We start from the raw sequence: 25370 nt of genomic DNA on the forward strand, positions 1-25370 counted from the left end.
AGCACCTGCCCGTGAAAGAGGCATTGACCCCTAAGGTGAACATAGCATGCAGGGAGGAGGGACAACTCTGTTCTTTCCCTGGGGCTCACTGGCTGGGTGCCAGCAACCTGGAATTTTCTGTGGCTCTGCATTCTTCCTCCACCTACTGCATGGCAGTAGAAGAAAACGTGGTCAAGAAACAGAAATAGACTTGGGAGGTGAAAAGACAGAATCCTGAAGCTGTCTGATGCCCAGATCCAACTGAGCCTGAAGCCAGCTTGAGTCCCATCCCTCCCAGTTAAAGGGACTAATAAACCTTGGGGATTTTGTTGCTTCCAGCCCACGTGTCCTAACTCATTCATACAGATCTAGAGCCAGATAAACAGTAAGGCAAGCTCTCAATAAATTTCTTGTCATTCCTAAACTGATTATTGATATGATGTAATTACACACTGGAAAATCTTGAAGGGCAGCTGTCTCATTTCGGGGTGCTGACTGGGGAGGACTGAGTTTTGGGTGCTGAAAGACACAGTCTTAGTTCACTCCTAAGATTAAGGACAAGTGCAGCCTTCTGCCACTGGCTAAGTTGTCTGGCTTGCCTATGACTAGGGGTCACCCAGGATGAAGGTCAAAAACTGAGGTTTTATTTTTTGTTTTTGTCTCTTTAGGGCCGCACCGATGGCATATGGAGGTTCCCAGGCTAGGGGACAAATCGGAGCTACAGCTGCAGGCCTACACCACAGTCACAGCAACACAGGATCTGAGTCGAGTCTGCAACCTATACCATAGCTCATGGCAACACCGGATCCCTAATCCACTGAGCGAGGCCAGGGACCAAACCTCCTTCTTCATGGATACTGGTCAGATTCAGTTCCACTGAGCCACGACGGGACCTCCAAGGACAGAGGTTTTTGAAACAGCGCACTTGTATATGGTTGCTGTAGAAGAGGGAGTTGGGGCCCTGTGAGTCTCAGGGCTGCACACAGTGCCCTGGTTATGCCCTGAGGGTCTCACCTACTGGGCGCAGTTGTCTCTCTTCCCAGCAGCGAGGGACATATGCTATCATACTAGGCACTCCACTAGGGCTCTGATCTCTAGGCCCTAGACGTTTGAACAAATCAGATCATTCAGATCTTCCATCACCTCTTGCCTTGATATGGCCTTCCTCCTGCCACGTTGCCCCGCAGACCTCAGGAGCTTGCCTTGGCTGCGGGAGACCTGGAGGTACTGGTCAGCGCTGCTGTTCTGCTGGTCACTACTGGACGCCGCCGACATGGAATCCGACTCTGTGGCGGATGGCTCGAACCTGGGCTTCCCCCTGGGCTTCCCTGGGTGCTGTGGGTACTGGAAATTCCGGGAGCGTGGCTTTTTGAGCACATACATCGGCCTGTCAAGTTGACCTTCAAAACCATCATCCCAAGACGTGTAATGGGTCCAGCATCTCTGGGGCTCAGGAGTCAGGGCGTGACTTTCTAAACTTTCTGTGACGTAAAAATGAGGAGCCCCGTGGAGGTCGGTCAGGGAGCGTGGGTGGAAAGCCCGTTGGATCACCTCTCTCCTCAGCATCTCGTCCTCTTCTTCACTTCGTTGTGGAGAGCAAGCCTGGTGGGAGACCCCGGGCACACACTGTCGCATGTTCCTGGGGTACCTCTCCACTATGTCCCCAAAGGTATCTATCTCGAAATGTCTTTCTGGCCGGAAAGTCGAATGGTTTTTTTGGTGAGAGTCATGTTCATTAACAACATAGTATCTGGGGCCATGGGACCAGCGACCCTGTGGCCCCAAGGCCGAGACCACTGATCTGTGGTCGATTTGCTCAAAGTCTTTTCGGAAAAGAGGCTCCGAGTGCACGTCTTCGATGTGCTTTGCAAACATCCCAGGGGTGCAGGATCTGCTCCTGTGAAGGTCACCTGTGCTTGCACACGGGCCACGTGGATACCTGCAAGACAGGGACGGTTAAGCACCAGGGCCTTGGTGCTCTCAGAGCCCCATGCCAGCTGAGCACTGCAAGCGAGCCAGGGCAGCCGTTCTCTCTGCATTTTCACGGAACTGGTTCTGAAGTGTTAATGAGTGTTCGGGGAACTGGGCTGACTGTATTTTTTTAAGCTGGGATTCTCAGCGCCCTTAACGTGTATCTCCATGGAGGGCAAAGAGCTCTGTGCTAGTGTATATCAGTCTGGAGCCCTTCTTTTGTCCAGGAGCAGGCACCCAGGGGGACAAGCTGGGGAGCATGTGCGAGGAACACCACCCCTCACCATCTCTGCCGTGCCCGGCTTCTCGGACAACTCCTTGCCAGAGCCTCTGTGGACCAAGAATGTCACCTGCCATTTCCGTAAACAAAGGATGCAAAGCCATCAGCCCCTACAGCTGCCCCCTCCCCACCACGGTGCACCCTGAGGGATATTCAGGATGGAGAAAAATAAGATACTGACCCTAAATAGTTAAGATGCATATCAAAAGAATGACTTCTTTTTTTTTTTCTCCTGTCTTTTTAGGGCTGCACCCACAGCATATGAAATTTCCCAGGCTAAGGGTGGAATCAGATCTGTAGCTGCTAGCCTACACCACAGCAACCCAGGATCCAAGCAGCATCTGTGACCTATACCACAGCTCACAGCAACATGGGATCCTTAAGCCACTGATCAAGGCCAGGGATCGAACTTGTGTCCTCATGGATACTAGTAAGATTCATTTCCACTGAGCCATGATGGGAACCCCCAAAGGAATGATTTCTTTTTTCTTTCTTTTCGTCTTTTTTTATCTTTTTTATGGCTGCTCCCACGGCATATGGAGGTTCCCAGGCTAGGGGTCGAATCAGAGCTGTAGCCGCCGGCCTACGCCAGAGCCACAGCAACGTGGGATCCGAGCCGTGTCTGCAACCTACACCACAGTTCACTGCAACGCCGGATCGTTAACCCACTGAGCAAGGCCAGGGATCAAACCCGCAACCTCATGGTTCTTAGTCAGATTTGTTAACCACTGAATCATGACAGGAACTCCAGCCAAAGGGATGATTTCAACGACCCTAGATTCTTGCATCTTCCCTTCCAGGAAAAAAGCATTAAAATCATTAACTTGAGATATCTGTTTTTGTTTTTTGTTTTTTTTTTTTTTTGTGATTAACAGTCAGCTTTTGGTGTTCCACTTCATGTTTTTTTCTGGTTTTTGTTTCCCAGCAAAAACTCCTGTATATCCTGGCTTCTCCCTTACCACTTCAGAGCTATCTGAGAGGCCATGTCCCAGGCCCTAGTCCTCGAGAAGTTCACCGAATAAAACGTAATTCTCAACTAACAGGTTGTGCTTTTTTTTTTTTTTTCTTTCAGTTGACACCTACCCAGTACCACTGGAATCCCTCCTCTTTGCCAAAGCCCAGTAGATACCTGAAGACAGCTTCTCATACAGCAAGATTTTGACTTCTTTGTTAATTTAGTCATTGTCTTTAAAAACAAAACAACTCCCCCAACAACCCTCCTACATTTTATTTATATGACTTTCACTGTGTCACATTTAAATCAAATATCATTCTCGGGGGAGTTCCCATCGTGGCCCAGTGGAAACAAATTTGACTGGAAACCACGAGGTTGCAGGTTCGATCCCTGGCTTTGCTCAGTGGGTTAAGGATCCAGCGTTGCTGTGAGCCTGTGGAGTAGGTCCCAGATGCGGTGCGGATCTGGTGTTGCTGCGGCTGTGGTATAGGCTGGCAGCTGTAGCTCTGATAGACTGCTAGCCTGGGAACCTCCATATGCCTTGGATGCGGCCCTAAAAAGACAAAAGACAAAAAAAAAATCATTCTGAGTTAGGGTCAGTGCATCCTTCCAGATGTCCTATCTCCACACACACACACACACACACACACACACACACACACACACACACACACAATATGCAGGGTTCGGAGTTCTCGTCGTGGCTCAGCATTTAACAAATCCGACTAGCATCCATGACTATATGGGTTCAATCCCTGGCCTTGCTCAGTGGGTTAAGGATCCGGCGTTGCCATGAGCTGTGGCGTAGGTTGCAGATGTGGTTCGGATCCTGAGTTGCTGTGGCTCTGGTGTAGGCCAGCAGCTATAGCTCCGATTCCACCCCCAGCCTGGGAACCTCCACATGCTGCAAGAGTGGCCCTAAAAAGCCAAAAAAAGAAAAAAAAAAGCAGGGTTCTACTCCTTTCTTGTGTGTATATATATGCATGACTGAATGACTTTGCTGTGTGCCTGAAACCAGCACAGTTTTGTAAACTAACTATACTTCAATTAAAAAAAAAAAAAAAAGATAAAGTCCCAGCTTTGAAAAGATTCACATGCATTAGTGTCTTGGATCACACTTCTTTCCAGCCTCATCTCCCGCCTCGCTCCCAGGCTCCCTCTGCGGCTGTCATTTCCCGAAGACCCCTCACTTCTTCCAAACATCCTACCTTTGTTCATGCTTATTCTCCACTATTCTTGACTCTTCTCCATTTAGTGAGCTTTTACTCTTTAAGGCCCAGGTTTATTATTATTGCCTCCTAGGACATATTTATTTATTTATTTAGTCTTTTTAGGGCCTCACCCGAAGCATATGGAGGGTCTCAGGCTAGGGGTCGAATTGGAGCTACAGCCACTGGCCCATGGCCACAGCCACAGCAACATGAGATCCGAGCCATGTCTGCGACATACACTGCAGCTCACGGCAACGCCAGATCCTTAACCCACTGAGCAAGGCCAGGGATCGAACCTACGTCCTCATGGATGCTAGTCAGATTCGTTTCCGCTGAGCCAGGACGGTAACTCCTTTTTGTGTTTTTTTGTAGACTTGATCTCACCCTTCCTTGTCCTCTGAAAGTATACTATTTATCACAGAAGCATAGCGTGTATTACATTGTATAATTAACTTTGGCCCTTCTCTCACTGTACTGTCAATTCCTTAAGGCAGAGACTACATCTGATCAATTTTTGTGACCGTGTATCTACCATAGAAACTGGTATAGAGCCCATTCTTAGTCAAAGTGTGTTGAAGTAGATACTAGCAACTCCTTTACAACAAAAATGTATTTGGTTATGCTAATTTGGAATTTATGAGTTAGAGTGTTGTTGCCATTTATAATCAAATGGCTAATATACTAGTTAAAATTAATCCTTTGATTTATTAAAACAGGTCCCCAATGAAAAAAAATTTTAAGACATTTTCTTTTCTTTCTTTTTTTGACTGTGCCTGCGGCATGTGGAAGTTCCTGGGTCAGGGATCGAACCTGTGCCACCGCAGTGCCAACACTGGATCCTGAACCCAATGCACCACAGGCGAACCCCCAGCATTTTCTTTTCTTAGACAATGGAAATAAATACCCTATGCTGGCGAGAATTGGCTTACAGGTTATATGGCAGCAGGCCAAGGAGGATGAATTGACAGACTTTTTTTTTGGACAACCTTTGTCCCTTCATTTCTTCTCAATACCAACTGTCACAGTCTCTTGTCCTTGTGGCCTTCAGGCAGAGATGGAATTTAATGGCTCTTACTTCCTGCAACAGTTAAAGCCTTTGAAGCTCTAATGGTTTTTACATCCTGCACTTTATGGCTCTGGGCTGTCCTGGCTTGGTGTCACCAAGGAGGCGGGTTTCCTGCCCAGCTGCAATTAAGCTCACCTGGTGGTGTGGTGCCTGGATCTGTAGATGCCACGAAGAGGCGGGCTGGGACTGCCAGGCCCTGGCTGGGGACTCTGGGGCGTGGGTTGGCGGATGGTCTCTATTCTGCCACTCTTGCTGCTTGAGGAGTCAACATTGACCACGTTGCCATTGTTCTGGGGTGTCGCCGAGTGAGCTGAAGACATCTGGCTGCCCAGGTCGCTGTCCTTTGGAAGCCTCTTGGTGCTCTCATCTTGGGTTTGGATGCGGGCTGCGGGAAGAGGGAGGGTCATGAGAAGACAGGCCGAGGGTGACCCGCTCAGGTTCGTTTAGCTGCAAGAGCGTCATGACTTCCCGCAGGTGGGTCTACAGACAGTTGTGTGTGCTCACAGATGCACCTAACCCACGGGCAACAAACAGCATCATTCAAATCGGGTCTTTCCAAGAGCTGGAGCTGGAAGGGCGTGTAGGAGGAATGCAATGATGACACACCGTCTGATGCCCCCATGAGGCGAAGTGGGTTATTCACCAGCTTTGGGGCTTTGGTTCTTTAGAATGGATAAAATAAAGCTTAGATTATAATTGTGATTTTTTGGGAAACAATTCACAGAGCAGTCTGAAAAAAAATGTGGTCCTGAGTTGGAAAAGGGACTCTGGACAATGAGGTTGCTATCCTGAGACCGTTTATGAAAATCCTAGTTTTTTTTTTTTTTTTGTCTTTTGTTGTTGTTGTTGTTGTTGTTGCTATTTCTTGGGCTGCTCCCGCGGCATATGGAGGTTCCCAGGCTAGGGGTTGAATCGGAGATGTAGCTTCGGGCCTACACCAGAGCCACAGCAACTCGGGATCCGAGCCGCATCTGCAACCTACACCACAGCTCACGGCAACGCCGGATCATTAACCCACTGAGCAAGGGCAGGGACCAAACCCGCAACCTCATGGTTCCTAGTCGGATTCGTTAACTACTGCGCCACGACGGGAACTCCAAAATCCTAGTTTTTGAACACAAATTGGACTAAACTTATGTATGCCCCACTGGCATATAATACTTAACAAGTACAGGGGAATTTTATTTTGTTTTTCAGCTATCCTGTGGCTTATGGAATTGCCGGGCCAGGGATCGGATCCGAGCCTCAGTTGCTACCTAAGCCACAGCTGTGGCAATGCTGGATCCTTAACCCATTGTGCCGGCCTGGGGATCAAACCTGCGTCCCAGTGCTGCAGACACCGCCAAGCCCATTGAACCACAGTGGGAATTCTTACAGTGGAATTTTCTATCACATGAGCTTCAGTCTCTTCCCATGACAATTTTTATTTGCAGGTTGCTCGCTGAGGAGGTGGGTGGAGCAGGCATCACCCTTAGGCCTCATGACTCTTACCCGGGGATTTTCCCGGAAGGGAACATGTCCCTCCCAATTAGCTCTGCTTAAAACACACCAAAGTGTTGGCCCATAGAGCCTTTGGGTCTCATTCTCATTTTTTGAGAGAGAATATGGACCATCCATTTTGCCGTTGCCCAGTGATCCTTCAAGCTCATAATGTGACATGTGAGTGGCCCCAAGGGGCAGATGGGTTTCCTTTGAGCTGCACCTGCCCACGTTCCCCTCTTTTCAGCCTAGACCAGACTTTTGCTCCTTGCAGTTTTGTTCTTTCCACGGGATGGTTTCCTTTTCCCTCCATGAACCTTGGTGGGAACAAGTGGGTCCAGGAGCTGGAGAAGATGGGAAGAGAAGGTGTATCCACTGCGTTTGTATTTCTTACTCTGGAACCTGCTTGCCTGGCTGGACCTGCCCACCTGGCATTGCTCTGCAAGGGTGGGACTGGGAGGATGGGACTTAAGGGGGCAGAGACCCTGGGAGGGGGTCTTGCAAGGAAGAAACAGACCATTGAGAGGCAGTACACAAAAGCGAACAAGGTGACTTCCCGTCGTGGCTCAGCAGTTAACGAACCCGACTAGCATCCATGAGGACGTGGGTTCGATCTCTGGCTTTGCTCAGTGGGTTGGGCATCCAGTGTTGCTGTGAGTCGTGGTGTAGGTCGCAAACATGGCTCAGATCTGTTGTGGCTGTGGCTGTGGTGTAGGCCGGCGGCCGCAGCTCCAATTCAACCCTTAGCCTGGAAACTTCCATATGCCGCGGGGTATGGCCCTAAAAAGAAAAAAAAAAAATTAAAAAAAAAAGTGAACAAGGCCAAGTAGTTCTTTTGGCTTTTCTCCAGATTTCTGTCTTCTTTTTCTTTCCCTTTTCTTTTCTTTCTTTCTTTCTTTTTTTTTTTTTTTTTTTTTTTTTTTTTTTTTGTCTTTTTGCTATTTCTTGGGCCGCTCTCGCGGCATATGGAGGTTCCCAGGCTAGGGGTCTAATCAGAGCTGTAGCCGCTGGCCTACGCCAGAGCCACAGCAACACGGGATCCGAGCCGCATCTGCGACCTACACCACAGCTCACGGCAACACCGGATCGTTAACCCACTGAGCAAGGGCAGGTACTGAACCCGCAACCTCATGGTTCCTAGTCAGATTCGTTAACCACTGCACCACGACGGGAACTCCTTTTTCTTTCCCTTTTCAACAGTTCTTCCTGAATGCTGATATTTTGGGGTTACTCACAGGCCTGGGTCTGATGTAAAAATTGCAGATTTAAACCAACATGTGGATTCCTAGATTTTATTTTATTGTGCCTAATTAATTGTGAAAACCACAGGAATTTTTATTAGTGGTACACCTTAAACTGCTGTATTTTTAAATGCCCACCAACAAAGACATCAGGGATTTTTGTACTTACCTTCTACCATTTGAGCAACCTTTTTCTTATCTTCAGATCTTGCCTAAAATATAAATGACAATCATATGTTTGCTTGGGATTTAGCAGGAAGGAATAACAAATACTACTCTTGGGGGAAAATGATGTATGTATCACCTGTCACATGATGGGCCACGACTGAACTGCTTCTGCTACCCGGGGACGGTGTGCTCTGGGCTCAGGCCTGCTACCTGAATGAATAAAGGCTGACACCCGAGAGCTGAAGTTTTATCCCTGGCAAGTTTTAATTTTAGGGGCAGCTCTTTGATAGGCCAGGTTTCTATGTATAGATACTGCTAAGAATGGTTTGCTTGGGACCAGAAGGGAAAGTACAGGAGATGTGTATTTCCATAAAGATGCCCTTTGCAACTTCAAATGCATTTCTTTCTTTCTTTTCCTTTTTTTTTGGCTTTTTAGGGCTGCACTTGCAGCATATGGAAGTTCCCAGGCTAGGGGTTGAACTGGAGCTGCAGATGCTGGCCTACACCACAGCCACACCGATGCCAGATTCGAGCCGAAACTTCGACCTATACCACAGCTCAGGGCAACACCAGATCCTTAACCCACTGAGTGAGGCCAAGGATCGAACCCACGTCCTCGTGGATACTAGTTGGATTCATTTCTGCTGTGCCACAATGGTTAACTCCTTTTTTTTTTTTTTTTTTTCTTTTTTGGCCACCCCATGGCATATAGAAGTTCCTGGATGAGGGACTGAGTCCCAGCTGGAATTGCAACCTATGCCACAGCTGTGGCAATGCTGGATCCTTAACCCACTGTGCCGGACCCAGGATCAAACCCACATCCTTGCCACTACGGAGACACTGCCAATCCCATTGAGCCACAGTGGGAATGCCTCCAAGTACATTTCTTATTTGACTCTTTGTGAAAGAAGTGGGTATTTCTTTACACAAATTGATATCCGTGAAAGTCATTTTTTTAAAACCAGAGAAAGCTGAAAGTCTTTTGAAAGGGGTTCTGGGGCTGGGGTGAAGCAAGTAAGGCATCCCGGGGTCAAAGGAGAAGCTCACTTTAGGGGCTGTGAGGATGAAGGGTCACCGTGACCCTGAGAGTTTGTGTCTCGAAATTTGGCACCCTGCTGCCTCGCTTGCCTCACCCTAGTCCTGGTCCTAGGGGAGCACCTCCGGTGTGCAGAGGAGAAACTGTGGGAGGATTGGGGAGTGTTGGCCTCCCTCTGACTGTTCTGAGATCATTGAATTGAGTCCCTGGTGGGAGAGAAGGTAAAAGAAATCAGAATTTAAAAGACGGGCAGGAGTTCCCTGGTGGTCTGTCTAGTGGTTAGGACTCAGTGCATTCACTGCTGCTGTCTGGGTTCAATCCCTGGTCTGGGGACTGAGATCCCACATCAAGCCTCTGCATGCCATGGCCAAAAAAGAAGTTTAAAAACCAGGAGTTCCTGGGAGTTCCCTTCGTGGCGCAAAGGTTAACGAATCTGACTAGGAACCATGAGGTTGCAGGTTCGGTCCCTGGCCTTGCTCAGTGGGTGAAGGATCCTGAGTTGCCGTGAGCTGTGGTGTAGGTCGCAGACGCAGATCGGATCCTGAGTTGCTGTGGCTCTGGCGTAGGCTGGCGGCTACAGCTCCAATTCGACCCCTCGCCTAGGAACCTCCATATGCCGCAGGAGCGGCCCTAGAAATGGCAAAAAGACAAAAACAAACAAACAAACAAACCAAAAAAACAGGAGTTCCTGCAGTTCCCATAGTGGCTCAGAAGTAACAAACCTGACTGGTAACCACGAGGATGAGGGTTCGATCCCTGGCCTCCATCAGTGGGTTAAGGGTAAAGGTGCTGCTGCAAGCTGCTTCGTAGGCTGCAGATGCGGCTCGGATCTAGCATTGCTGTGGCTGGACTGTGGCACAGGCCTCGGCTGCAGCTCTGATTTGACCCCTAGCCCCAGGAACTTCCATATGCCACAGGTACAGTTGTAAAAACAAAAAATAAAACAAAATAAAAAATTATGAAAAAGATGGATCTTTGGGTCCAAAGAGTGTTTTGGGGCTCAGATGCCCAAGTTGCCATGGGACTGAGGAGGGACCTTCCCTCCCTTCCTGGTCCAGCCGAGCCAGCAGAAGAACCCTGCACATTGCAAACTTGGTGTGGCCACAAGAGGGGCGCTCAGTGCTCAGGGCGTTAGCAAGTTCTCCTGGAGAGGAGGAAAACATAGCAGCCTCCTTTCTGTTCCTGGCAATTGGGAGCTGCCCCTGGGCATTCTTTGAAATAGCTCTGGGAGATCCTGGGGGAGGGGGAGGGAGCCTTGCACCCTAGCAGGTGGCCAAGAATCCTACAGCAGTAGGAAAATGGAACCTCACTTGTATTCCCCGGCCAGCGAAACCAATCAGATGGTTGACTCACATAACAGCAGAGATGACATAATACTTGCATTTTGGATCTGCATTCTGAGTTGGTGGTTGCTGAGCTTTAAGGATCTTGCGATGCTCTGAAGGTAATAGATGAGCATGCTAGGGCAGAACAGCACAGGGCGGTGAATGGTCTTCTCCCGACTTGTCGGCTTCTCCGCGCAGGTTCCCTGCCCGATGAGGGCTATCCACCAGCCCCCCAAGCCCACCCCACCCTGAGGACAGAAGATATAATGAGGTCTCAAGCTGGCAAGCACTAGGAATGGGCTGCTCTCCTTGTCTTTCTCCCTCTTTTCAAAGCCACCTGCCTTGACCCGGAATTCTGCATGAATGACAGCAAGAAGGAAGGAGCCAAGACGAGAGAGGCATGTTACACTGTGTCAGGCTAGGAGCACTGCACCCATTACTTGCTGTCATTTTTCCTTTAAGGTAAAATAGACACCACTCAGGTGCAATGTAAAATTGGAAACTTCTGGAAAATAAGATCATGAGGAAAATAAGTCCATTCGACCCCACAATAGTGGCCACAACGATTGTCCAAATAAGTGCTTTTGATGAATCAGTCATGCTGTACCTCCCTGGCCCCAGTGTGACTCAGTGTCCCTGCTTAGACCATCAGACTCTGCAAGGGACTTTTGAACGAGCTCACTGATTTTTATACACTTGTTGGAAAGCGGTGCTTTCTTGTTGGCCCAACAGGCAGAGCCACCCCCACCCCCACCCCCACCCCAAAGCTGGCAGGAAAATACTCACAAAAGAAGCAGCACAGCTGGCAGGATAACCACAGGGCTACTGACGTAGCCAACCACAGAGCCAAACCACGCGGGAAAGTCCTTCTCAATCGTCTCTGACACGATGTCGTAAATTTTCTCTTGCCCGCTGTGAGAAAGAAAACCATAATTTCAGATTATATTGCTTTTGGCAGAGGGATCCTGCAAGTCATCTAAAAAAGTAAATAAATAAATAAAATAAATCAAAGGCTGGCTGGCTCAAGTCCAGTCCTCAAAGTCAGTTACAAAGCTAGAGTTGAGCATCTGATGAATGTGAAAGATACATAACATTCCCACTGAAGAAGTCATTTTATTAACATGCAGGTTTGAAGATAAGGGTCAATAATTACATGATGTGTGTGTGTGTGTGTGTGTGTGTGTGTGTGTGTATGAATAATGTACACATGGATAGACTCTCAATGTTACATATATGTCATCAAAACTGACTTAAAGCAAATGCTAGGTGGAAGCTGGGTGGACACTTCTCTCTCAATGCAGTCAGATAGTGCAGAATCAAAAGTGACATGGATTCAGAGCTCCTGTTGTGGCTCAGAGGGTTAAGAACCTGATATAGAGTCTGCAAAGATGCCGGTTCGATCCCTGGCCTCGCTCAGTGAGTTAAGGATCTGGCATTGCTGCAAGCTACAGTGTAGGTCAAAGAGGCAGCTCAGATCTGGTGTTGCTGTGGCTGTGGCTAGACTGGTAGTTGCAGCTCCCATCTGACCCCTAGCCTGGGAACTTCCATATGCCATAGGTGAGGCTGTTAAAAAAAAATAAAAAAAAAAAAAAAGAAGAGGAAAGAAAGGAAGAAAAAAAAAAAGTGATTATCTTTCAATAAAAGTTCTCTTGGAGTTCCATAAAAGTTCAGTAAAAGTTCTCTTGGAGTTCCCGTCATGGTACAGGAGAAACGAATCTGACTAGGAACCATGAGGTTTTAGGTTCGATCCCTGGCCTTGCTCAGTGGGTTGAGGATCCGGCGTTGCTGTGGCTGTGGCGTAGGCCGGCAGCAACAGCTTTGATTAGACCCCTAGCCTGGGAACCTCCACATGCCGTGAGTGCAGCCCTAAAAAGCAAAAAATAAATAAATAAAAATAAAAATAAAAGCTCTCTGAGTTTCTGAGTTCTGGAAGCGGAAGACTGACCAGGTAGAATTTCGTTTCAGCACTGGGGCAATATCATTTTCCCTTTTGATTTGGAATGGGCTGTATCTTTTAAAGATAATCACAGAGGAGGTCCCATCATGGCTCAGCAGTTAGTGATCCCAACTAGCATCCATGAGGACTTGGGTTTGATCTCTGGCCTCGCTCAGTGGGTTAAGGATCCAGCATTGCCGGGAGCTGTGGTGTAGGTTGCAGATGCGGCTCAGATCCCGAGTTGCTGTGGCTCTGGTGGAGGCTGGCGGCTACAGCTCCGATTGGACCGCTAGCCTGGGAACCTCCATATGCCGAGTGTGTGGCCCTGAAAAGACAAAAAGACCAAAAAAAAAAAAAAAAAAAAAAAAAAAAAAAAAAAAAAAGATGATCAGAGAGGCTATTACACACCAGGGCAGCCTGCTTAGCAAGGAAAAGGTCTCGGATTCAAAAGATGTGAGGTGGTAAATCTTCTCTGTGGCTGCCCTCCCTTGAGCCAGAAAGAAATTCAGTTTCATGCCAGGTCCTAGCCCTAACAGCCGTCCTTAGCTCCAGGTAGAGCTGACCAAAGTAAAATAACTTACCTGAAGGGCCCACAATTTAGAGATGGCTTGTACCGGACAATGGCAAAAATGGTTGGCAACATGCAGAGGAAGAGCATAAACAAGAGCATTGCCAAGTAGAAGTTGTTGGATCTGCAAAGAAACCGAGGGCCAGGCATTGGGTTCACTCTGTGGCAGCTGCCAATGAAGGATATGCCCCCCACCAAAAAAAAAACAACAACAAGCAAATACAGAAACCATAGCCCCGACTCTGCAAACGGAAGAATCCTCTTCCTATACCTGCCTAGGAAAGGGGCTTTCATAGGGTCACAGGCAGCTTAGCAAACTCAAAAATCACCAAAGGTACTTTGTAGACCACCCAACCCAACCTGTTCATCTGCTAAACATCTGCTGAGCGCCTGTCCTTCTCAAACCAGGACAGAACTCAACCCAGGGCCATCACACAATAAGCTTAATTCATGAAAAAATTTAGAACCTTTGCTTCATCTACCTAATGGTTCCCTCTCTTATCCCCAGCCTTGAACTTGTCCCCTCCGTCTGAGGATGGTTTGACTCCTTTGTTATGGTTCTTGACGCTCTTACTTGAATGTCTCTCTCAACCTCTTATGGGCTCTGCTCCTGGCTGCTCAGGGTAAATCGTTTGTCTGATTAAGCCTTGGGCCCTGGGCTCTAAGCTGGTATCTTGGAGATTGGCTGCCTAGACCTCCCCCAAGGGCAACGCAGATCTATTTGGTGTGCGAGGCCCTGTACACAGTTATGGGAAGAGAGTGCGTGATCCGTCACCCTAGACCCTCTCAGCCAACACGCTCTGTCTCTCCCTCTCTAATGAAATAGACTGGACTAGAAGAGAATAGAAAACATCAGAGGGGAGTTCCCATTGTGGCTCAGTGGTTGACGAGTCCGACTAGGAACCATGAGGTTGCGGGTTCAATCCCTGGCCTTGCTCAGTGGGTTAAGGATCTGGCGTTGCCGTGAGCTGTGCTGTAGGTCGCAGACAAGGCTTGGATCCCGCATTGCTGTGGCTCTGGTGTAGGCCGGTGGCTACAGCTCTGATTCGACCCCTAGCCTGGGAACCTCCATATGCCTGCCGCAGGTGAGGCCCTAGAAAAGACGAAAAGACAAAAAAAAAAAAAAAAAAAAAAAGAAAGAAAGAAAACATCAGAGCACATAGAATGTAGTAGGTAGGTGACTGTCCGTGAAATGTCTCTGCGAATGTGTGTCTGTGTGTTTGTGAGTATGTGTGTCCATTTATGTGTGTGCATATATATGTGCATACATACATATAAATGGATATATACATGCATATATATGTTATATATAAATATATATTTATGAATGGAGTTCCCATCGTGGTGCAGTGGTTAACGAATCCGACTAGGAACCGTGAGGTTGCGGGTTCGATCCCTGCCCTTGCTCAGTGGGTTAAAGATCCGGTGTTGCCATGAGCTGTGGTGTAGGTCAGAGACGCGGCTTGGATCCCGCGTTGCTGTGGTTCTGGCATAGGCTGGCAGCTACAGCTCTGATTAGACTCCTAGCCTGGGAAACTCCATCTGCTGCGGGAGTGGACCAAGAAATGGCAAAAAAGACCAATAAAATATATAAATAAATATTTATTTATGAATGTATGCATTTGTGTGTCCTGGTCACTGGGTAAAATATAAATAGAGTATTGTGTGGTGTCAAAAAGTTTGAAAGCCACTGACACATACACACCCACATAAATAACTACTATGTCAATTAAAATAAATGTGTTCTAGTCAAGGTGTTCAAAATGTGTTCAGAATTCACCACAATGGCTCAAATGAAAAATGCAGAGAGGAACGAGTGTCGGCAAGGTTGTGGGACAACAGGACCTCTCCTAAGATGCTGGCAGGAGTGGAAAGGGCCCCATCACCTTGGAAAACTAGTCAGTGCTGTCTGCTCGAAGCGACCACATGCATGGCCCACGCGGCAGAGTCAGCAAGTGCAGCCCTAGGTAGGTACTGACAGAGGCTCTCGTGAGCAAGTTCAAGGCAGCATTGTTCTGTAAAGCTAACAGCAGGAGGACGGATAAAGAGCCTGGGGTGGGTGTCCTCAATGGGGTGAATCTCATAAGCACGGTATTGAGGGAAGAAGCTGGAAACAAAAGAGCTCATCCTGAGTGCAATTCTATTTAAAGTAAAAAACTGGGGGAAACGAATGATGCCATTAAAAGCTGGTAGTGAATGGAGTTCCCATCGTGGCTCAGTGGAAAAGACTCTGACTAGTATCCATCAGGTTGTTCAATCCTTGGCCTCGCTCAGTGGGTTAAGGATTCAGTGTTGCCATGAGCTGTGGTGTAGGTCACAGACGCGGCTTGGATCTGGCGTTGCTGTGGCTGTGGTGTAGGCTGGTGGCTACGCTCCGATTGGACCCCTAGCCTGGGAACCTCCATATGCCACAGGTGTGGCCCTAAAAAGAAGAAAAAAAGAATCAAGTTGGTAGTGACTGGAGCTGCGTACAAGGGGGCTTCGGGGTGTGCTGTTCTTGTTCTGCCTCTCAGTCTGGGGGCTGGCTACAGAGTTGTGTTCAGTTGGTGGATGTTCCTCCAACCAGACATGTGTGATCCGTGTGTGCATCTAGATGATTACTCAGCATCAGTGAAAAGCTGGAATAGGTACGCCATGACCTTAAGGAGAGTCCTGACCCACTCTAAGGGTGGGGCATTGGCAATGGCTTCATGGGGGACATGAAATCGGGGTGGGGGGACAGACATGATTTTGATAGGCAGAGCGATGGGGAGAGCCCCTGGCTGGAGGTAGCCCTGGGTGGGGGCATGGGGATGATGGGAGCTCTGCGAGGCGGACCTGATGCTCACTGACCTGGAGGCTCGGAAGACTTGCTGGTGGGGCACGTTGCAGGTCAGCACAGCCCAGCTGCGCAGGTACATGAGGCCAATCAGCTTGAGGACGTTGAAGGCAGGAAGGCATGGGGAGAAGAAGGCCCCCATCCTGAAATGTGATGGGAGGCCAGTTAGCATCTGCTCTCCTCTGGTCTATCCTGCTCCTGAGAGCTTGAGATTTATACACTGTGCTTAGAGAACTAAAGACATGCCCGGAGGTCTGACACCCCCACCCTCCACTTTCTGGAGGTAAGACAAGTCACTTCTGCAGAGGACCAGTGGGCTTATTTGCAAAAATATCTTCTTGGTGCAGGAATGCTAAATGTCTCCCTCTTCGTTCTTTTTTTTTTTTCTTTTTAGGGCTGCACCCGCGGCATACGGAAGTTCCCAGGCTAGGGGTCGCATTGGAGCTGCAGCTGCTAGCCCGCACCACAGCCAGAGCAAGGCTGGATCTTTAACTCACTGAGGGAGGCCAGGGATTGAACCCACATCCTCATGGATACTAGTTGCATTCTTAACCCACTGAGCCACAATGGGAACTCCTCTCTCTTCAGTCTTAACAAAGACTGGTAGCCTCTTCTGGTACCGAGGCAAGTAATCGATAATAATGGTTTCAGCAAGCTCTAGATTTTGCTCATCCATGGTGAGGGCTGTGTTGATAAATTATTAACTTCCAGGGTTTTTTTTTGTTTTTTGTTTTTTTAGGGCCACACCTGTGGCATATGGAGGTTCCCAGGCTAGGGGTCGAACTGGAGCTGCAGCTCCCTGCCTACATCACAGACACAGCAATACCAGATCTGAGCCAAATCTGTGACCTATACCACCTGCTAAGCGAGGCCAGGGATCAAACCTTCATCCTCATGGATACTTAGTCAGATTTGTTTCTGCTGAGCCACGATGGGAACTCTGGGCTTTCAGGTTTAATCAACATATGTGAAGCAGCTACTTCTGTCAGACTTTGTACTAAGTATCTTCACATATTTTAGCTCATTTAATCTTCTGCCATCATAAAAGAATGGGTAAATATATAAAGTTTGTAAACAGGGAAAGTGGATCTGGGAAAATTAGATGATTTGCTCAAAAGCATGCTGCTAATAAAAGGGTCACCTACATCATCCAGATTGAGATGCTTTTGAGAGTGACAGATCTGGGACAATGGGAGAGATCTGGACCATCTCAGGGAAAAAGATGCATCGTTATACCAGATGTGCATTCAGTATAATGCTTGTGGAATTTGCATTTAGTAGCAGGAAAGTAAATATAGATATAAGGATATGTTTAACAAGGATGTGTAATAAAAATACAAATAAAAATAAAAGTAAAAATAAAAAATAAAAGAAACTTTTGGTTTTTCACATCAGGTAAAAATATTACTGTCTGTGGAATATTAGGCAAGAGACTTAGCCTCTCTTTCCCTCAGTTTCCTCACATTTAAAATGGGGAACATAGGAGGTCCCATCGTGGCTCAGCGGTAATGAGCCTGACTAGTATCCATGAGGATGCAGGTTTGTTCCCCGGCCTTGCTCAGTGGGTTAAGGATCCGGTGTTGCTGTCAGTTGTGGTGTAGGTCACAGATGTGGTTTGGATCCCTTGGGACTGTGGCTGTGGCATAGGCCGGCAGTTCAGCTCTGATTTGACCCTGGCCTGGGAACTTCCATATGCCTTGGGTGTGGCCCTAAAAAATAAAAACAAACAAACAAAAAGATAAAATGGGGGAAATAATACTAGTTACCCTGGTTACCTCGGGGGGGGGGTTTGTAAGGATTAAACTAGTCATTACAGGTTAAAAAAAAAAGTGCCCAATATCTAGCAAATGTTATATGGTATTTTTACTACTCTATTTGTGAAACTATTTTTCAAAATAGGTGGACAACAAGAATATAGAATTTGAGTAAAGAAATATTACTTTTTTTTTTTAGCGTGCCCGAGGCATGTGAAAATTTCCAGGCTGGGGGTTGAACCCAAGCCACAGCAGCAACCCAAGCCACATCAGTGACACTGCCAGATCCTTAACCTGTTGTGCTACCAGAGAACTCCAGGAATATTGCTTTATGCTCAACTCTCTTTGTCCTCTCCTGGCTCTTATGACTGTTTTTATTATGGTCATGTTCCCTCCAGACTGAGTAGGTTAAAATTTAGCCCTGATGAGAAGTAAGCACAGGCAGGAAGAAGCTTTTTTTTTTTTTGCTTTTTAGGGCCACACCCACAGCATATGGAGGCTCCCAGGCTAGGGGCCTAATCAGAGCTACAGCTGCCGGCCTACACCACAGCCACAGCCACAGCCACAGCAACACAGAATCTGAGCAGCATCTGCTACCTACACGACAGCTCACGGCAATGCCAGATCCTTAACCCACTGAGCGAGGCCAGGGATCAAACCCGCAGCCTCATGGTTGCTAGTTGGATTCTTTTCTGCTGCGCCACAACAGGAACTCCAGGAAGAAGCTTTGATACCTACCAAATCATTCCTTGATTGTAGACTAAATGTAACACATTCTCCGCTATTTTGAATTCCCCATATTCAGGCTACAAGAGAAAATGGGTTTCTGCATCAAACAACATGGTAAAATATTTTGCATAAACCAGTTCATTGTAGTCACATGTATTGAATTCTTTGCTCACATAGATACACAGAGATCACATCCTATGTGGCCAGCCCAGCCAACAGCAAATGTAAGAAGGCATGAAAACTCTGCTTTGTATACCCTTTCCCTCTTCCCTCATGTATTCTCTCTCAACCACATCAGTTTCCCAGGCTGGCCATCAGGAAAGGATGGATCTAGCCACATGAATGTCCCCAATGGATGCAGCATCATACTTACAAACTTGCTTTCCAGGTCCCAACACCAGTAGTCACTTAAGTACCGAACAAAAAGTCCTCGGAAGAAATCGATGAGCAGAATGCTGGCCACGGTGAAGAGCATGTCAATGATGGAGAGCTTCAGCATCTCCTGAAACACAGGGTGTCCTCAGATGCTGCTGCACCCCGCCCCTCCCACGGTCCACCTGTTCCTTCAGGCTCCTCCCTTCTCTGTTCATTCCCATGGCTTGAGCCACTGGGGCCCCCTCCAATGGCGACCTCATTCTTGGCACATAATAGGTGCTCGATAAACCTTTGTGAATTGGAATTTTGATATCTGAGACCAGTATCGCTCAAATTCAGAAAAAAATTCTCTGGTTCTGAGCCACAGGAGATGACTCAGGGACGACCCTGGGGTAATACCTGGGAGTTGAGATTCTCTGTGCAAGATTCCATGGCGAAGGGGCAAGGCAGCACAGTTCAGAGCACGGGGTTTGGAGCAGGTGCTTGGGTTTGGGGCTTCATTCTGCTCTCTACTATCTGCGTTTTGGGCAATTTACCTAAACTCTGGTGCTTCAGTTTCCACATCTCTGCTTATAAGGACGATCGCAATAAGATAAAATAAGACAGTAAGACCAAACACTGAGAATGGGACCAAGCACACTGTTAATGCTGCCTGAGTCTTTACACTGATGAGATTAGTATTAATTTTGAGCCCCGGACAATCTTAAACCATCACCGAACTTTATTTTCCTTCCTTCCTTTCTTCCTTCCTTCCTTCCTCCCTTCTTTCTTTCTCTTTCTTTCCTCCCTTCCTTCCTTCTTTCTTGTTTTTTTTTTTGTCTTTTCAGGACCATACCCATGGCATATGGAAGTTCCCAGTCTAGGGGTTGAATCAGAGCTTCAGCCGTCGGCCTATACTGCAGCCACAGCAACTCTTGATCTGAGTAGCGTCTGCGACCTACACCCCAGCTCATGGCAATGCCGGATCCTTAACCCACTGAGTGGGGCCAGGGATCGAACCCGTGTCCTCATGGATCCTGGTTGGGTTTGTTACTGCTGAGTCATGATGGGAACTCCCTATTTTCCTTTTCTATAAAATAGGGCTAATGCCACTTCAGAGAGTTGCTAGAGTTAAGAGATGAAAGGGATGCTGAAGGGCTTTCTAAGGGGAAAGGGAGTCACCTGCCCAACGTATGTCTCCCAGCACTGGTCCTGTGGACTCTGGGTAGAGACAGTCGTCTTGTTGGCCTCTGGCAGAGGCGAGGGGTAAGTTGGAACACTGGCCTCTCCTGGGGCCCACGTGCTGTTTCTCCTGAGCCCTATCCTAGGCCCAGGCGTGGACCATTTCTCTTCAGGGGCTGCCCTGGTGGCAAAGAAGATGGTAGGATCTATCCTCGTGCTATTCGAGGGAGCAGCTTCCTGCGGCAAGGGAAGGAAGAAAAAAACTTGTCAATGCATTTGTAAATAAGAAGCTATCATGAACAGCAAGGATATGATTGCATTGAGTGGGGATAGTCTCTCTCTCTCTCTTTTTCCTGTTTCTCTTTCTATCTCTAGCTTGGTTAATAGCCATTTGACCAGAGTTGGGTCCAGTAATGAACAGGAATTTGCAATGTGGAGTATTTATTGGTGCCTCGTAAGTGTCAGAGCCTGTCCTAGGTGAAAGCATGTTATATTTCTCATCCTCCCAAGAGGGTCAGGTAAGAATGAGTCTGCGTTGCACAGGAGTGACTGAAGCTCAGCTATTGAAGCTGAACCACCAAGGTCACATTGCTAGTAAGTGGCAGCTAAGGAGCCAGTCTACGCCACGTCAAAGCCCGGAAGCAGAATGATTCCTCCCCGTGGCCTCTTCTGTCTTATAAGCTGTAGAAGTTGAGGCTAGTATGCTGTGGCTTGGGTAAACCACCCAAAGAACCTCCTCATCCCTGCCTTCCTTTCCCTTGCCTTGTGGGGTAGCTTTAAAGTGACCTCTAAATCCACCCTGGGCTGGGAGTGGATCCCCGTGTAGGGTGGGGATGGTGGGGCCTATGCTGAACTGTTCTCCATGAGAAATTTATTTTCTCCTAATTTTCTAAGTGAGTCTCATGGTCTGCTGCTCTCCTGGGATCATTTTTTTTTCTTTTTGTCTTTTTAGGGCTGCCCTTGCAGCATATGGAGGTTCCTAGGCTAGTGGTTGAATCAGAGCTGTAGCTCCTGGACGACACCAGAGCCACGACAATGCAGGATCCGAGTGAGCCGCGTCTGCAAACTACACCACAAGCTCAGGGCAACGCCGGATCCTTAACCCACTGAGTGAGGCCAGGGATCGAATCTGTGTCCTCATGGATGCTAGTCAGATTTGTTTCTGCTGAGCCACAACGGGAACTCCCCTCTCCTGGGATCATTTCCAACAGCTGTTGATAGACTTTCCTGATGGAATTCAAGGAAAGAGGGTCAGGAGACCCAGGTGCTCATTCCAGCACTGTCACTGACTAGCCATAAATCCTGGCCTCAGTTTCTTTATCTTAGAAATGGGACTAATTTTCCTATCTTTATGCTGAGAAGACCACAACTGAATTAAGTTTCGAACAAGTTGAATAGCGTGCAAGCACAAGCAATGATGTTCACAACACTGATGATCACTCGTGTGTGTGTGTGTGTGTGTGTGTATGCATGTTATATGTATGTGCGTATATATGTAGCTATATGTATATGCAGGTATATGTGTGTATAGCGGGTGTGTGTATATAAGTGTACACGTGTGCATGTGTGTATATGTGCGTACATGTGTGTATATGTATGCATGCCTCTATGTGTGTATGTGTCTGTATGTGTATATATGCAGGTGTATGTGTGTACACGCGTGTATATAATGTGATATATGTGAGTATGTATGTGCATACATGTGTGTATATTTGTGTATATGTGTATATATGTGTGTATGTATGTATATCTGCGTGTGTGTGTGTGTGTGTATGTGTGTGTGTCTGGTTGGCTGGGACCAGGACAGAGCACTCACCTCAATGCTCATGCTGTTCACTTTGTCCAGGAGGGCGATGATCAGACTGTAGAGGTTCCCCAGATACAGCACGAGAACCCTGAAAGCCACAAACTCACCTTCAGTGACCACCACACAACATCCATGGTTTGTCTGTAGACAGCCCACAATTACCATGGTCAGACTAAGACAGTGGTTGGTTTCCTTCAAAATCAGATCATGGGCATTTAAAAATATAGAATCCTGGGAATCCACCGTGTTTCAGAAGGTCTGGATGGTGTCTGAGGATCTTTTGTCATCCTGGCAGATTCTCGTGTAGCCCAGCTCTGGATCCGCATTTTAAAACTTCTAGTACAGCAGAAAGGGTGTGAGCTTAGAGAGCGGGGCCCTGAAGTGGAGTGTGAATTATATGGGTCCTTGTGTCCTACCTTCTGCTCTATAAAGTGATTTTCCAGGCTTTATTTCATTAGATACTCACACCTCTGTGAGGTTCACATCAACCGAACCCCACTCAAGAGGTGAGCACATTGAGGCAGGCCGTGCGACCTGCTCAGGTCACGCCGTTCAAAAGAGGCAGGAGGCAATTTCCAGATCTTGGTGGTCTGGTTCCAAAATATAGGCTGAACCCTTCAGACAGGCACTGAGGGGCCAGAGAGGTGAGAGACTGTGGGCACAGACACACCTGCTCCCAGGTGGGCCCTTGTGAGCGGGTGGCATCTGCTGGAAGCAGCCTCCATCAGCCCGTGATGGAAGACGTGGTGCCAGTTTCCCTGGAGGTTTGGGGAAACATATCATGGTGTTTCCCAGGCAGCAGCCTTAGGTCTTATCAGAAACCTGTCTGGGAAAATGAGTTGAGAAAAGAAAAGGGCAGGTTTACAAATCCCTCCCAGGACAGTGGTTGGCGCTTTGAGAGTCTTGAAGGCAGTGCCAATTGGTGAAAAAGAGAAATGGTGAGGTGAGGAAAAGACTCTAGATTGGAACTTTGAGTTGCCCATCCCCACAGGCCTCCTCCATCTCAGGTGTAGAGTTGACCACCTGTGAAGGGCTCCCCTTGGGCCTTGGGCTGGGACTTTTCTATCTCTGTGTTCACCTAACACAGGGCAGGACCCCTCAGAGTCAAGTGGGCAGGCGCTGGCTGAGGGAGGCACTGAGTCAGCGGAGCCTCCCGCCATCTTGGTATCCTACCCCTCTGGCTCCCACTGGGCTGCGAACACAAGGTACCTCAGTCTGCGGGGGAGTTAATGGAACCAAAATATTATGTCTTACTTTTATTTCTAGAATTAACTCCAATTCATCAGGGGGACATCTCTGGATACCTCTGTTTCCCTAGTTTTGAACCCAAGAATAACGAGGCCACTCTATAGCAACAGGACTGTGCTCAACCAAATGCAATCATAGAATTGATTTCCCCTCAATGCCTGCTTGTGAGGGGGTTTTGAGGAAGGTATTTCCATCTCTGAGGTCAACAGAAGCGCCAAGCCTCGCACAGAGGCCAGGGTTCGAGCCCAGAAGCTAGGAAGCTCCTCCAGAGCTACCCCGGGTGAGGGGCTCCCGCACACCTCTGGATCTTTTGTGTCATGTTTTTCTACCTTTGAAATGACTCTTGGATGCCAGGAGGTGGCAAACCACGACCTTCCAACCAATTCCTACCCTCACCTATTTTTTGCGAATAGAATTGCAAGGAACACGACCACGGCCTTCGGGTCATGTAACATCCATGGCTGCTTTTCCTGCTACAGCCTGAGTTGAGCCTATGCTACAGAGCTGTATGACTCACACAACTAAAAATATTTACTGGAGTTCCCATCATGGCTCAGTGGTTAACGAACCCAACTAAGAACCATGAGGTTGAGGCTTCGATCCCTGGCCTTGCTCAGTGGGTTAAGGATCTGGCGTTTCCGTGAGCTGTGGTGTAGGCCAGCGGCTACAGCTCTGATTAGACTCCTAGCCTGGGAACCTCCATATGCCGCGGGAGCGGCCCTAGAAAAGGCAAAAAGACAAAAAAAAAAAAAAAAATTACCGTTTGGTCCTTGATGGAACAAAAATTGGCCGACTCCTGAAGGAGAGCCCATTCTTTGCAAAGTGGTCTGTGGGAAATTCATTCTATAGAATGTGATCAAGTGTTATAAGAAGAAATGCAATCAGGACAAGTAGACCCAGGAGGGGTGGGAAGGCTCTGCCTGGGCCTCCGTTTGCTGCAGTCACCCTAACAGTAACTCCCCAAAAGCTGCTGCTTTACTGATAGAGGAAGAGACTGCACCTAAGGGGAGATGGAGATTTCTCAGGAAGATGGAGATGAAGCCAGAGTTAGAGATACAATGCGTTGTCATGGAAACGGCCCCTTTGCACCCCCCCCCCCCCGCCCCGCCGCCCGCTCCACCACGAGGCGTGGCCTGTTGTGGCTTATGGCTGCATTTGCCACCTGCTGTCACACCCACTGACCACCCCTGCACAGCCCAGATGCTCCCCAACTTCTCCACAGGAACCTCTTTGAGTCTACGCTTTGGGGAATTCTCAGCAAGGCATTATGTTTGTCTCATATCTGGAAAGACAGTATGGATCTCTCACTCCTCAGGGTCAATCCACTGAGGGAATCAACATCTGGAAAACGGCACAATTTTCATCATTTTCTGGGCTTTCTTTCTTTTTTTTTTTTCTTCTTTTTTGGCTGCCCCAAGGCACATGGAGTTCCCGGGCCAGGGATTATATCTGCACCCCAGCTGCAACCCATGCCACAGCTGCAGCAACGCCAGATCCTTTAACCCACTGTGCCAGCCAGGGATCAAGCACGCATCCTGGGGATTCAGAGATGCCCCTAATGCCATTGCACTACAGCGGGAACTCCTTGGCTCTCTTTCTCTCGTATGTGCTAATTCTGCCCGTTTCGCCCTCTTCCCCTCCCCCTCTTCCTCCTGTTGTTCTTGTCACCACCTTTTCTTCCAGTTCCTCTGTCCTGTCCACCTGGTCCTCCTCTCCGGCCTCCTCCTCTCTCTCTGCCTCCTCTTCCTCCCTCTTCCCGCCCTCCTCTCCCGTGGTCTTGAGATACAGTCATTGGGGAAACCTGTGCTAGGTGTGGGGGGCAAGCCCTGGCTCTCGAGGGACTGCGTTGCCACCATGGGTGGCCAGGTGGGTGACACACTGTGGGGCAGTTCCCAGCAGGGCGGTGGTACCTTGCTAGCTGGAAGCGCAGCGTGGTCCGTGGGTGGTACATCTCCAAGGCGGCAATGAGGTCAAAGGCTGATGGTGCCAACATGGTGACGAGGGAGACCACCACGCTCACCTACCAAGAGAGCACGTGCCAGACTGAGCTCCTCAGGGTCCCACATCCCAGCCTCCCTCCCCTCACCATTTTGGTCTCTTAGCCTGCTATATATATTTTTTTTTTGGAGGGGGCATTCCTGTGGCGTATGGAAGTTCCCAGGTCAGGGATCAAATCCAAGCCACTGTATTACAATGCCAGATCCTTAACCTACTGAGCCACAGGGGTACTCCTCTTAGCCTGCTATTAGTCAGAGGTTATTCG

The 25370-nt window shown here is 48.3% G+C and overlaps 1 protein-coding gene across 1 annotated transcript in view; it reads right to left on the reverse strand.

Annotated features, from left to right (window-relative positions):
- The window catches only part of TMC3 (transmembrane channel like 3), a 55540-nt gene continuing 31250 nt past the window's right edge, over positions 1081–25370 (reverse strand). Inside the window, exons 11-22 of the mRNA XM_001928958.5 lie at positions 25018–25127; positions 21869–21947; positions 20053–20289; positions 18890–19018; positions 18526–18593; positions 16048–16176; positions 13229–13339; positions 11498–11623; positions 10768–10846; positions 8352–8394; positions 5598–5847; positions 1081–1918 (exon numbers count right to left, since the gene is read on the reverse strand). Coding sequence (XP_001928993.3) covers positions 1081–1918; positions 5598–5847; positions 8352–8394; positions 10768–10846; positions 11498–11623; positions 13229–13339; positions 16048–16176; positions 18526–18593; positions 18890–19018; positions 20053–20289; positions 21869–21947; positions 25018–25127 — 2199 coding nt within the window. The remainder of the gene's footprint in view (positions 1919–5597; positions 5848–8351; positions 8395–10767; positions 10847–11497; positions 11624–13228; positions 13340–16047; positions 16177–18525; positions 18594–18889; positions 19019–20052; positions 20290–21868; positions 21948–25017; positions 25128–25370) is intronic.

Source organism: Sus scrofa, chromosome 7 (assembly GCF_000003025.6).
Source record: "Sus scrofa isolate TJ Tabasco breed Duroc chromosome 7, Sscrofa11.1, whole genome shotgun sequence".
Classification (NCBI taxonomy): Eukaryota; Metazoa; Chordata; class Mammalia; order Artiodactyla; family Suidae; genus Sus; species Sus scrofa.